Genomic DNA, 13,103 nt, shown 5'->3' with positions numbered 1-13,103 from the left:
CCTTGTTCGACTGTCGCCGCTGGACGCATTTGTTGTGCTTCGAAAGTGGGGATTCAATATCAGAAAATATTATCAACTTTTTATTTCAGAAAATAAACTGTTATACAGGGGGGCAAAACAACTTCGTCGGGTCGGGTGTGCGGTCACCGTAAGTCATACCCTATTTTATATAGGAATGATTTCACCGGTGCCAAGTTCTCAGTTGTATTCGAAACTAACATCGAAATTTCGAATGAAACGCTCTGTAAACTTCGACTTTTTTCGAATCGTTTCGAAATTCCAACGTCGGTGGTAACCGGCTGTTTAGAAGATCTAATTCTTGAAGAATATCGCGCCTGTTGTGCCCGATCAAGCGAAGTGCCGGCTCATTCCATCGAGGAGATACCAAGAGAGCTCTTTGAAATGTTGGGCAACCGTTGGTTTAGACGTTCGGACCCGTGGGATTTCTCGATCTTACTGTACCGGATTTTTACTCGTGGAGTAAGTTAAAAAAAAAAACAAGTTTGCATCAGTAAACCGTAAAGAGGAGTCGCGGCAATGTTAATGCAAATGAAATCCAGGGGCCCCAAATCACCCTATAAATGTGCGCATTGTGAAATGCTTGAAATCCAAGGGTCATCATTTTGAGCATCTAATGTAAATACTAAAATAATGTATTATTTCGTGGTTTATGCGGGTTTTGGTTAGAATTCAAATTACTTCGGGCCCAGTAAGCTTGTTCCGCACTTAATAGTTTTATTTTACATCCCTACGAACACGAAAACGAATGTTCATAACCGCCCTACCTGAGAGAAATTGTTTGAACAACTGCACGGTTTTCAAACATTATAATTCAATGTTTAGAGACAACTAAATGTGACGGTTTACATATGGCACATGATATATCATTTTAAAGTAAATTTAATTGTCTTTCAGCATATTTCATATACAGTTTTCTATAAAAAAAAAAAACGGACTGTAGACATATTTAATGTATAACCGCAAAGCCATTAATTTTGAGCTGCTCTGTCCAAGGTAGGCCCGTTTGTTCTACATGGAACAAATTAGTGAGCATCTCCGAAAAAACCTCCAAAATGTTCGCTCTTTTGCGAATTCCAACCATAAATAGAGTCTTATTTTGAAAAGATTGCCGTTTTTATTCTTCGATATCTCCAGCAACGGGCTAAGTGAATCATCGCTTTGTAGGGAGCTAAAATAATCATTAGAAAACGGCCACATGACAAAAACAAAAAGGACGGAGATTCAGACGTGTGACAAAACGACGCCGAAATCGGGACGCGTGACAAACCGGCGCCAAAATAGGGACGCGTGAAAACATAACGTGTGTGAAAAATTGACGCAGGGTTATTAGAACGAGTGATATTAGCTTTTTTTTAGACTAAAGCTATTACAGATTCATCATACATCGGGACATTTTTTCGCTCTACTTTTTATCTTGCCTAAATTATCAGAAAGAGTATATTATTAAACGAGCACATAATGAAGACTGTCATCCCCGATGGAGAGGTTTTGGTCACCCGACTTGGCGTCCAAGGTGAGAAAAGTTTATATTGCAAGTACAAAATCTGTGATGCTTATTGATCGACGATTTTTGTTAAAAATCAAACTTTGGATGGCAGATTGTAAAACAGGGAAATTAAATCATGCTCAGGCAGGCGAGTTTTTCGCCTTCGCTATGACCGCTTGGCATTGTACGAATGCACACGGTTCGACGCCAGTTGTTAATGGTGGTTTGTGCGATCGAAGTAACTGTTACATCTTGATACTTCTCAAAAAAAGAAAAAAAAATGGAAGACGGGATTATGTCCATCTCGATTCTCATCTGTTGAGGCGAAAAAAAAACGATTTTTCTCTTATTTTTTTACCAGTAAGACTCGAGAACTGGAAAAAAATATTTTCGAAGGTACTCCTGATTGGAATAATTTAAGAAACTTACCTGAAACACCCTATCGTCTTAAAGAGATGATTCTCATTGTATGCGAGTTCAATACTATACTTTATCGGAAATATTTATATAGGGGAATTTTCGTACGATAACCCTAAAATATTTTGACTCATCACTACTGCTGCCGCGTCATTACATTCCCCCGGCAACGCTTCAAATTCAAGGCTTGTACTGACCCTTTTTGTCTGATTATTAAGACCCCCAATCATTCGTCGAGAACCTTTTGTATTCTTAGTATCTTCTGGTTTCTTGGAAATTCGATTTATTTCTTTAAACTTGCAACGTTTCGAGAGCACAATTGAATAGCATACATCAAGTAAAAAAGACTAAGGTAAGTCTTTTAATTTAGCGGCAAAGTTTACTGCCCTATTTCAGAGATTAATCCCCGCAGGATGAAAATCCTCATCAGTGTGGGCAACCATACGCGATTAGTTGGACTTCGAAGTGCAGGTATTCTTATTATTTTGATGTAAAATAATGTCGCGAGGGGTAATCTGCATATCGATATTCTCAAGTAGCTATCAGGCCTATAGTAGACTCAAAAAAATGTCTCTTTTCAAATTGTCAAGTGCTAATTTTTACACGAGGCATATAGCTTGTAGAATAATTGAAGAAATTTCGATGGTGAGAAATGGGGTTGGTTGCTAAGAGACGAAAATATTGGATTTCGGCGAAAGGTCTCGAGGGATTATTGATATATTTTTTTATTAATGAGGCGTTATTCGTATCTACATCATTTTATCGAAATTAATGTACTTTATTCATATTTTTAAAATTTCAACTTAATATTCGACATTGAAGATGACCATGGTTGCTGCTGAACCAAACAGGATAACGAAAATAAACCCGAACGTGTGCCGAGGTATAACATCTCTCTGCAAAACCCATTAGAGAAAATTCATCTGATATTTTTTAGCGAAATTAGATACACCCAAAGTTTCAATAAAATTACCTCACGTTTTTATCTCCCTTGTATGTTGACTCTCAAAGGATTGTATTTTGTTCTCTAATTTTGAAACATAAATACATTTGGCCCTTCTATTATTATAATGCTCTCTGTCTACTCTTTCAAATTTAAAAGTTTCTTTGGGCATCATAGGATTTTCATTCTTACAGGTTAGGTTTTGTAGAAGGAAAGTTGATACCCAAAGGAGCCTCTTATTAGGCATCACAACGAATATTTGATTTGCTGATTTCGATACGTCCACTACATTGAAACTTCAAATTTCAACGGTGTTTTTCTATCTATTGATGTCAATCTCCAAAAGATTCTACGTCTAAACTCTAAATTTCGAGTTTTTTAAGACCAGATTTCACCATGGTGAAATTGTCGAAATATTTAGTTAATGTCCATCTCAACCTCCAATTTTGAAAAAAGCCGTATTCTTATTCTTAATACGGAATTCTCTATCAACTTTCTTCTGACGTATGACTTGGTGTGCGTTTGCATCTCCAAGAACTTCTAACGCCTGGTTATATTTACATTGTAAAAAATTATGCGTTGCAAGTTACTTAACGCCTTCATTTTCGGGAAAGAACCTCTAGGGCATTTTTTATCAAGTTTCACGACTGTGCAGCATATCATATTTCAAAATATCTTGCAGTCAAACTGTGCCAAGATAATTAGGCCATTGTAAATTAATCGGGTTTTCCACAGACAAAAGGTTTTATCTTATCGTCCGGTTAGCTGGCTGATAATTACAAGGAAGACCATTGTTACGGGGAGTTCGTTCCGTTCGGTTTTCGGAGAACAATTGTCCCCTTCTGATTTGAGGGTCTTTTATTTCATTTAAATAATTCCAAGGTTGGAATTTCTCAATCGACAAGTTCGCCACTAATTACCACCGCATTTGCATAGAGCCTTTCGGTATTCCGGAGCCCTACATGCTGAAAGTAAATTAACTGAAAGTCCTAACCAAGGTACAAATCTCCGGGAAAATTTACGGCACGACAAAACATTCACATGTACGTACAGAAACCGTAATGAAGGTAATGAGCACATGACTAAAACGGGTTTTGTTTGCAGCCGCCCTTTCAATGACATTGTTCTAAGTTGCATGTGCGCCTAATTAAACGCTTTCGGTTGCTGAGATTTGATTATTCTGCTTTGAATGCGGAAATCGTCTGACAATTGGAAACATTCGCTCAATAAATCAAAGTTCAATATTTTACAAATTCATTACTAAACGTATTAATGTTACATTAAACCCCAACAATTAGTCAATGTCAATGTCACCCGACACTTTGCCGCAATAAAAATATAGCTCACCGAACTTGATCGCTATAATAAAAATACAGCAGGCAGAATCATTAATCATATTTCGTAATTCAAACAATGTTATTTCCCAATTCTGAATTATATCAAAAATTCATAATTTAACATTTATCAATTCCCCCGACTATTGAATACACTTAGACCGTCCTATCCTATTATACTTCAGCAAGATCTAAATATGCTGTTGCCATATGTTGCACGGGTCCGCCCTAGAATTCATACATAAATGTATAATAATATCTGATATATTTGGGACGTCACAACCCATATATCTTGATATTAGATATCGGAGTATTTTCGATTAAATTCGATGGTTCGCTATTCCCTTTCGGATCTCGACATATGGTAGCGTCCCCAACCCTTTAGAGCGATGGGGGTCGCGAGTTTTCACACTAAACACGAAAAAAAATTCATAAACTGAGATGCGTTAAATTGAAAGAGCCGACGTTCCCCGGGGGGCATTAAACGCACTTTATTTGGTATGTGGCTGAAGGTTACGGTTTAATATCTGCGGTTCAACGGTCGTCATTCATTTCACTTACCCGGGGTTTTCTCCCGAAAGCCTATTGCCAACTTTATGGTCGACCTGCCTTAATTTCATTGGCGTACTTCAGGACTTCCTCTTCGGCCTAGCTGCGGATCGTACGTTTATGGCGTTGCTTCATTTTATCTCACAAATTCGAATCTGAAAGAAAATTATTTTAGCCTAAAATTTATTAAAATAAATAGTAGTGCGCCTCTGAGTTTGGCCTTAATTTATAGCATTTTATGGCAGTGTCTTTTATTCCCCCAAGAAACGACTTGCGGAAGTTGATAAACTGAGATATAAGGCTCGGGATAAAAATGGTCTCGTGCGAGGTTGCATAATAGCGCAACATTATTTCTCTCCCTTGTTTCCTTTTCAGCAATATGTCTCTCAGTGCACAAGTAAATATTCAGCTCAAATTATCAAAGAACGCATTAGAGGTTATAATACTTAGAGAAAGCGTAAAATGCCATTTCTAAAACACACATAAAAGTAATTTAAATGCACTAGACCAACTTCGAAGCAAAGTTCTAATAGAATTTTCAACGTATACGAGGGATTTCGTATCTCCTGCATGTACGCCCTGCATATTCATATTTAATATTATGCCGGCATATATTAATATAAAATGTTCATGACAAATGTATCCGGTTTAACATGCCCCGAGGGAACGAAAGTTCCGTTGGAGTTCCAGGTCTTTTTGTCTATACCAATGAAAAGTGAAGGATAGTGCTTGTTAGATTAAAGTTAATTAGGAAGTTTTTTGAGTAGTTTGTAGTAAATAGAAAATAGTTTTATATTGCACATTTGCAATAATTTTTGAGGTAATTTGAGATGGATCGCACAACTCGAACGTATCCAATATCTCGGGAATCTGTTTTGAGGTAATTTTTTTTGTTTTTTTAATACAGCGGACAGTTGCGTTAGAAAATAATCGACTAGATGAGCTCCGCTGAGCTGCTCAAAGTGGACTGCAACGGGCCTATTAGTTGATGAAATTCAAAGCTACAAAGTGCAGATACCAAAAAAATGCATTTTCCTGGATCCAAAATCTCTCTTGGGCGGAAATTTCGATAATTACATATAGGTCGTCTTGTTGCTGCTGCAAAAAATGAACGTTATTAAAATATCACTACAAATGGTGGTATTTGTGGGTTGATACACTGAAAATACACTCCAGTATATCAAGCAGATCCTTTGCGTTAACAGCAGCATAAATATTTGACTATACACACCCTAAATGTAGCATGCACCCCCCAAAAGCTCGCACGTTATGAATCCTTAATGCACCCTTTCCACCCCCTCAAAAACTACTTTTATGCTCCAGAAGTTGCAAAAGATGATTTTAATAATGTAATTCAGTTATTCATTCTTTATGTAGCCGTTTTGATAGACTCTAAAATTACGTACTATATCATTTCTCGCGTGGCGTGATGAATGAGACGTTGTTCCTAAATAGATTTATGATTTCCCTTGAAATATTATCCCGAAACCAAAATATACAGGATGACTCTTATTTTATAGATATAAGCTGAGTAAATTATAGCTTTTCCATCCTCATGCGTGTAAGGCAAAATGTTGCGAAATAATGCTGAATCTTTATGAAGAATTACATTTAAAGTTTTTACTAATTATTAGCTAACTTCAAGCTTATTGCTAGTCGACATTCCTTCCAAGTTCCGATGGGTTTAATCTCATTTTTCACCTCTTTAGAGGAATATTTTGTGAAATCGAATAGTAGAAAAGTAATCACTACTCCACACAATTTTCTAATTTAAAAATTCGGTTGATTTTCGATCAATATTCAATCAAAATTGAGATATCAATAGGCCTAAAATTGCTTGTGTAGTCATGTCGAGCCACCTGCTGATTTTCTCTTTTACTGCCACTTAGCAAGGGATCATCAGACAATCCTCACCGTTTTTTGAAAGAAAATCGAAGGTCTGCACCACTCAATTTAACTAGATTTAAAATCGATCGCCTATTAAATTTATAAGGTTATTTAGTGATTTTACTGCTGATTGGATTATATGTACAGGATGTCCCAGAAACACTGATGCAGATTCGTTAGATGTGTTGAGGAATCGCGAAACAGAGCAATTGGCCTAAACATCGGTGTAACAAGTTGCTTTGTTTCCTTCTACAGAGTTTCGCAAATCTTTATTTGGAAAAATTTGCTTAAACGGTGCAAAATGACAATTTAATGAATGAGTTTTTGAGAGAGTGAATGAATGGAAGACAAAGGGAACTCGGGTAGGACGTATTTTGTTCTGCCAATCAAATGTTGGACCTGTAAGATTTTCCCCAGGAAAAAGATATAAATCCGAGAGACACAAATTACGGCATCAGCAAAGCTGTCTGGCCCTGAGTAGTCTTGCAAGATTAATGGGAATCTTCGGATAGAAAGCGCTTTGACAATACGAGGGACGTTACCCAAAATATCTGGGGGTGATATAAATTTGTTTGGATGTGCGTCAATCTATTTTAAAAAATCGTCGCCTCGGGAAAGCGGCGTCCATAATTTTAATTAAACAGGAAGTTGGAAGAAAAAACGCCTTTATTTTGCCAAAAGTTGGTCGTAAAGAACATATTTTTGAGATAATCCTATTTACATTTAAATTATGTTTTTGCTTATTCGCGAGGTTTCATCACTTCCTAAAATTGCTTTCAATTTCGGCAGGTCTTTTTAATTTTCCAAGAAGAAATCGCTCTGGGCCTTTAAACCCCCTGAAGGAGAATTTTTCAGGATGGAGAATTAATTTTTTATTATTTTAATTAACTCGCCACCGTTGGTCTTCTCGAGTGTACCCCGAAAATACCATTAAACCACGATTTCTTTAATTCCAGGGAACTATTCGGAATTTCCTTATATTCAATATTTAACACGTAAGTTTGGGTTTTCGAGCCAAGAGGAAATCTTTAAATAATCCGAAACTTCCATAACCGTCCTTCAGCTATCTAAGCTCGAACGTAGCTGACGGTAACTTTTTTCACTTGACAGGTTTACAAGAAAACTCTCTTAGTTTTGGCTCAAAGTTGATACCATGAAGTTGCCTTTCTGTTCCCCGGAAGTTTTTACCGAAAAACTCCAATATGATGCCGACGTCTTTTTACGTATTTGGCTATAAATTCTACGTCTCTGTTGGGAGTTTTGATATTGCAGTTTATTAGTTGGCAAACTAACTGTGGATGAAGTGTGTCTGATTGGTTGACTCAGAGCCTTGAAGTATTGTATAGAGCAAACATGTTTCGCAAAATTAGATAGTATTTTTCCTATAAAAGAAGCAAGGGTGCGTTCCTTAAAATATTTTTTTTTTCAGTTTGTTTCGCTAATTGAGTGAACTGTGATTTTGGTAAAATCGAATCGTCCAATTTTCAATGCCCACAGATACACAATGAGTTTTCAAAAAGTCAAAGAGATAGAAGATCTTCAATATTCAAAACACAAAATGACTTCGCTGAATAAATTTTAATGCAGCTAATACCACTCAACTTTACATGCCCTCTAACAACTTTTATCGAGGTACCGGCCACTTTTTCAGCATTTCGCATTAACACAAAACTAACCTTAATTAACTTTCGCTTAAAACTCCTGCCTTTTGGCCATTTTGCCAGTGTACAACCGTAGCCAAACAACTTCCGCGAGCAACTTCAAAGCGAATATCACCCACACAAGCCGGTTTCCAGTTAAAACTCCTGTGATCGGTTTATCTATGCCGTTCTAAATAGCTCGTCCACTTCATAATTTCCTCGCCCCCTTGGCATTTTCCGTTTTTTTTTTATGCCCCTTCAACGCCCTCCCAAGTTTCCTGCCGAAAGTTAATTAAAAGATTATTGAATTTTTTTTTTAAGCCGGCCATTGTTTTGATTAGTATTTTGTGATTAGGTCACGAAATTGGGTCAGAAATGTATATAGAGTTTGAAGTGGCGTGATTGGTCCTGCGTGATTGAGTTCAGTGAAACTAATAACTCATTCGGTGGAGTTTTAAATGTTACACGTGTTGTACAGGCATTTAGGGTGGGAAAAAATCTACCGCATTGTTTCTCTTCATTTACAATCGACGTTAATATTCATTACACTAATTTCATTTTGTTTGGCTAAGCTTTAAACAAAAAAAACGATTAATCATTTCTCTTTGACACTGCAACTGGTTCCCGTTTTAATCTGATTACGCTGTCTTTTAGTAGATTGTTTGCTTTGCCTCGCTAAAAGTCGTGGACTGCATTAATAAGAAAACTTCAAGCTTATTTAACCTGAACAGTATTAATAGGAAGTATTGGGGTTTCTGTCCGTAACGTACCGTGCATTTGATGCTTGAAAAGAGGAAATTTAGTAAATGTTAAACCCAACTAAATATGTACATCAATTCGGGACATAACGTCACGCAGTTAACACAAAACCCATTCTGCCGTATTTGCAGCGGCAACATTTTGGAATACTCGATTCCTGGGGAATCTGTATTTTTTCCATTATTTATCGATAGTACTTTTGAATTTCCCAAAATTGACATGGTTCGCAAATATTTCTAGAAACTCCCATAAATGGCAGTGCAACGTTTTTCTAGGTTTCTAGTTGGTAGCGCCTTTGAGCTGGTTCTGAGTCAATAGGCCATCAGTTTGCCACCTGCCTCGTGCAACTCCCAACATTTTCGAATATTTCACCCCTAAATCGCGAATTGAAATTTGGTTTGTATTAAAATATAAAACATGTCCGGGGCCAAATAAATGAGTTTCCAGATAGCGTTTGATGGAAACCAAATTCGAAACGCGCCAATTTATTTGATTTGCAACGCCCAATGCGGAAAAATCTTTAATACAGGTACATCGGCAAACGACCCCCCGATTTGGCCGGTAATGTCCAGTTGACAAATGTGAGTTATTTATTTTTTATTGAGCTCTTTTATCTGTTTCGGCTACATTTTCTGTCCGGTACAATGGATCGAGAATTTCGCTGCACAGCGCCTGCTGTTTGATTAATACTTTTCGAAATTACCTCGAATTTTGCCGCTCTCTTTATCTAATAATTCGCCAATAGCGTGCTTTCTATGAACATCAAGATAAAACGACAAATTAGTGTTTGGTATCAACTAACAAGACACATCCAACCATGGCGCAGTCTTATCTAACTAGTTCAGGAAATTGCATTCCTGTCGTTGAATATTTCCAGTCGCGTTCGTGTGCGCTATGCACTTGTTGGCATTCTAATGTATCCTGTTGTTCTCCGTTTTTAATTGAAATTAAATAGCTCCCTCGATAGAACTCCCCCTTTCGATTACTTACATTAAAAACATATTTTCGGGGCCATCCATCAAAACACGACTAATGTCTCATTTGCAATTCGGATGATTGTATTGCGTAACTTGTGCGCTCAAATCAGAGGAAATTTATTTCCATAATACAACTTTTCAAAAATAATTTCGTTACAACCCCTGAAGGAGAGGTTATGGAGGGCTTCGCATTACTCAGAGGCTGATTCGGAATATTTGTTTTAGATCCACCAGAGATAGTTACGAAGCCGAGGAATCAGCAAGTCAGAGCAGGAGGGATGGCGGGGTTTTACTGTCATGCCAAAGGAGATCCGTTGCCGCAGATCCAATGGAGGAAGAACGGGAAGAAGGTTTCCAGTAAGTAGTTTCTCTTACAGGCACAACGGTAAACTACTGGACGACACAAATATTTAATTGGAATCGTTCGTGAGACAAATTGTAGGATTTCTATAAGTAAAAAAAAAAAACATTGATGATTAGCAACTTCACAAAATTGCACAATTTTCGAGATATTCTATGTAGAGTATGTAAATGAAATGTGCAAGTGAACCGAACGAAAATAGGTATGTAATGTCTTCTTAATCGGGTCTAGTACGGCTCTGCATTTTAAACATTCAAATTGTTAATATTTTGTCCAGTGTAACTACGATTTCATTGTCATCATCAGTAGCGGAACGCATTCGCTGCCAATGGAATCATTATCAGACGATCAAGCTGTAAAGTTTTGGGGACTTGATCGCACCTTTAAACTGTACTTTTCCGAAAAAATGGCCAGCACCGCCGTACAAAAAGTCGAAAACTTTAATTCAGCATAATCTTCACTTTAAAAAAATAAGCCGCGAGCCATCTCCTAATATATATACATACGATGTTTTGTCCAGCAATGCACTTGCATGATCCGACTCGCTTAAAATCACGAAAAGCGGCCATAAATTTGCGACATGTTTAAACTGGTGCGACACGAGAGAAAATGAAACCCCCGCAGCAGAGGAGGGTAGTTAATCCTCTCCGTATGTGGATGGAAGACCGTCGTTTCCTGAGACGTCACTGTTTGCAGTTCCCCCGGAAAGAAAAAGCGGAAAATTTAAACGAAGGAAAAACAGACGTAATTTCCCAGTTGTGTAAGGCCGAGTGGAGGGTTTATGGCTGTTTAATCGTTTCATTGCTCCTCTGCATGTTTGTATTTTACAGTCCCGAGAGATCTGGATTATGTAGTGTTCACGAGTTAATAAAGGACGTGAAACACTATTCTGTTGCAGGCTCTCAAACCCGATACCAAGTGAAGGACTTCCCAGATGGCTTGGCCTTACTTCGGATCGACCCTGTTAAGGCAGGTCGAGATGATGCTAGCTACGAATGCGTAGCTGAAAATGGAGTAGGAGACGCTGTGAGTGCCGAGGCCACCCTGCAAGTTTTCGAAGGTGAGCCATTTAAAATGCATCCTCCCAACAGTGGACATAATGCTCCCCCTCCCCTAGGGGGGACACATCGCGAAAACTTTCCAAAACCCCAATTCCAGGTTAAACACGGGAATTCCATTACGATGCAACCGGCTTTATTTTTTAAAAGGAAAGCGCTGTCCATTAAATTAAAACTCTAGGAAGGAATATGAACTCATTAATTTTATTAGGAATATAAAAGTTCGCCTCGCTCGTAAAATGAGTTTTTAAGATTTTCCCCCGTTTTTCAACGTTAGACCTCAGGAACGTAATTGGATGTTTGAAAGCGAGACGGGATTATTGCAGTTATAACGATCCTGTTTTTCAACATCCTCAAAAGGGTATTTATTCTTCGATAATATGTAGTTTGTTCATGGTTTTGTACAATAACATGAAGTCAAAGGGACTGAACAAGCCATTAAAACTTTACCGTCAAGTTGAAATTTTTGTTTGATAACATCGTTAAGAACGATGAATAAATTGGTTCATGGCTGATAACGTTTTTAAAGATGCTTTCAAGCAGCGTTTTTTTAAATAATTTTTTAGACATTTTAAAGTTGGTTCAGGTTACTTTATATTAATTTTTGTTGATTTTTATCTTAAAAGAGTCCTGCCTAAATGCAGGAAAGTCCACAATCGAGGTGTTTTAAAAGCAAGACGTGTCACACTAGACCCGATCTCGTTTATTAAATTAATTCCCGAAGTTTCCTCAGAACCTGAATTTCTATTATCGCGGCGAAATTTACATAAAACTCATTTAGAAAGACAATAGTTGATTACATGTCGTCGGAAACCATAACTGAGTTTCGTGGTGCGAAACGGGATCCGATTTCATTATTGCATTTAGTAAAATGGGCTATTCTCGTTCAGAAACAGGGTCCAAGGACTTTTATAAAATAGAGTAACTATACTAAATTAGTTTGCGTGTAATAATGCTTGGAAATCTGGAAAGGCGCGTTTGCCTTTGGAACGTCAAGTGAATCCATCGTTTGCGCAAACAAAGATTAATGTTCTGGGGTCGATTTAAATTGTTTAATTTATCTTAATAATACACCGTACACGATAGTTCAGGCATGACACGAATTTACCGCATATAAATGATAAACTGCGTTAGTGTGCGGTAAACAACGAACAATGTTGGAAATTTGAAAGGCGTTTAAGATCACACAAGTTCGTCAAAGATATTATTTATACGCCATATTTGCATGTTTTCGATTTGCAATTCAATTACACCCCATTCAAATTTGATATTGTCGGCATATTTAATAAATTAGCTAAATATGCGACCCGCTGTGTAAACAAACAAGGCAGAATATTGGAAGAAAAATCACATGCTCTCATAATATCTAGTAATATATCCAGAAGTACGGTTTCTCCCAAGTGGCGCTTTCGCCCCCCGGAAGAAACGTTATACGTACACGTGAACCATTTCCATGAAGTTGGTAAAAGTGCCCGCAGTGTTCGTGACTGGATTTGATAATTAATTCCGCTTGTCATTTACAAAAACCCGGAGTGAAGTTTGTTGCAATTGGGATAATGTTACGTCGTGTTTTCCTCGAAACACGACTTACAATGCGGCCGAACAAAACAACACTTCACTTTTCCGCCCGCTCGTCGGAAAGGCCTCGTCTGTCTACTTTACAAGGATCCC

The 13,103-nt window shown here is 37.6% G+C and overlaps 1 protein-coding gene and 1 long non-coding RNA gene across 10 annotated transcripts in view; one reads left to right on the top strand and one right to left on the bottom strand.

Moving 5' to 3' along the window:
• Positions 1-13,103, top strand: part of Lar (tyrosine-protein phosphatase Lar) — a 260,221-nt gene that overhangs the window by 190,934 nt on the left and 56,184 nt on the right. For 6 of the 8 annotated variants that reach the window (XM_066295181.1, XM_066295188.1, XM_066295184.1 and 3 more), the window contains 3 exons: positions 7,594-7,632; positions 10,239-10,370; positions 11,273-11,434. In XM_066295181.1, the coding sequence (XP_066151278.1) occupies positions 7,594-7,632; positions 10,239-10,370; positions 11,273-11,434 (333 nt within the window). The remainder of the gene's footprint in view (positions 1-7,593; positions 7,633-10,238; positions 10,371-11,272; positions 11,435-13,103) is intronic. The other 2 variants (XM_066295186.1, XM_066295183.1) reach the window with 1 other exon arrangement.
• LOC136346244 (uncharacterized) overlaps positions 1-13,103 on the bottom strand; it is a 228,791-nt gene that overhangs the window by 163,601 nt on the left and 52,087 nt on the right. For both annotated transcript variants that reach the window (XR_010733269.1, XR_010733268.1), the window contains exon 3: positions 4,763-4,905. This is a non-coding gene — a long non-coding RNA (uncharacterized lncRNA). The remainder of the gene's footprint in view (positions 1-4,762; positions 4,906-13,103) is intronic.

This window comes from Euwallacea fornicatus, chromosome 22, assembly GCF_040115645.1.
Source record: "Euwallacea fornicatus isolate EFF26 chromosome 22, ASM4011564v1, whole genome shotgun sequence".
Taxonomy (NCBI): domain Eukaryota; kingdom Metazoa; phylum Arthropoda; class Insecta; order Coleoptera; family Curculionidae; genus Euwallacea; species Euwallacea fornicatus.
The sequence above is the reverse complement of the archived record's forward strand: the minus strand, read 5'-3'. Positions and strand labels throughout refer to the sequence as shown.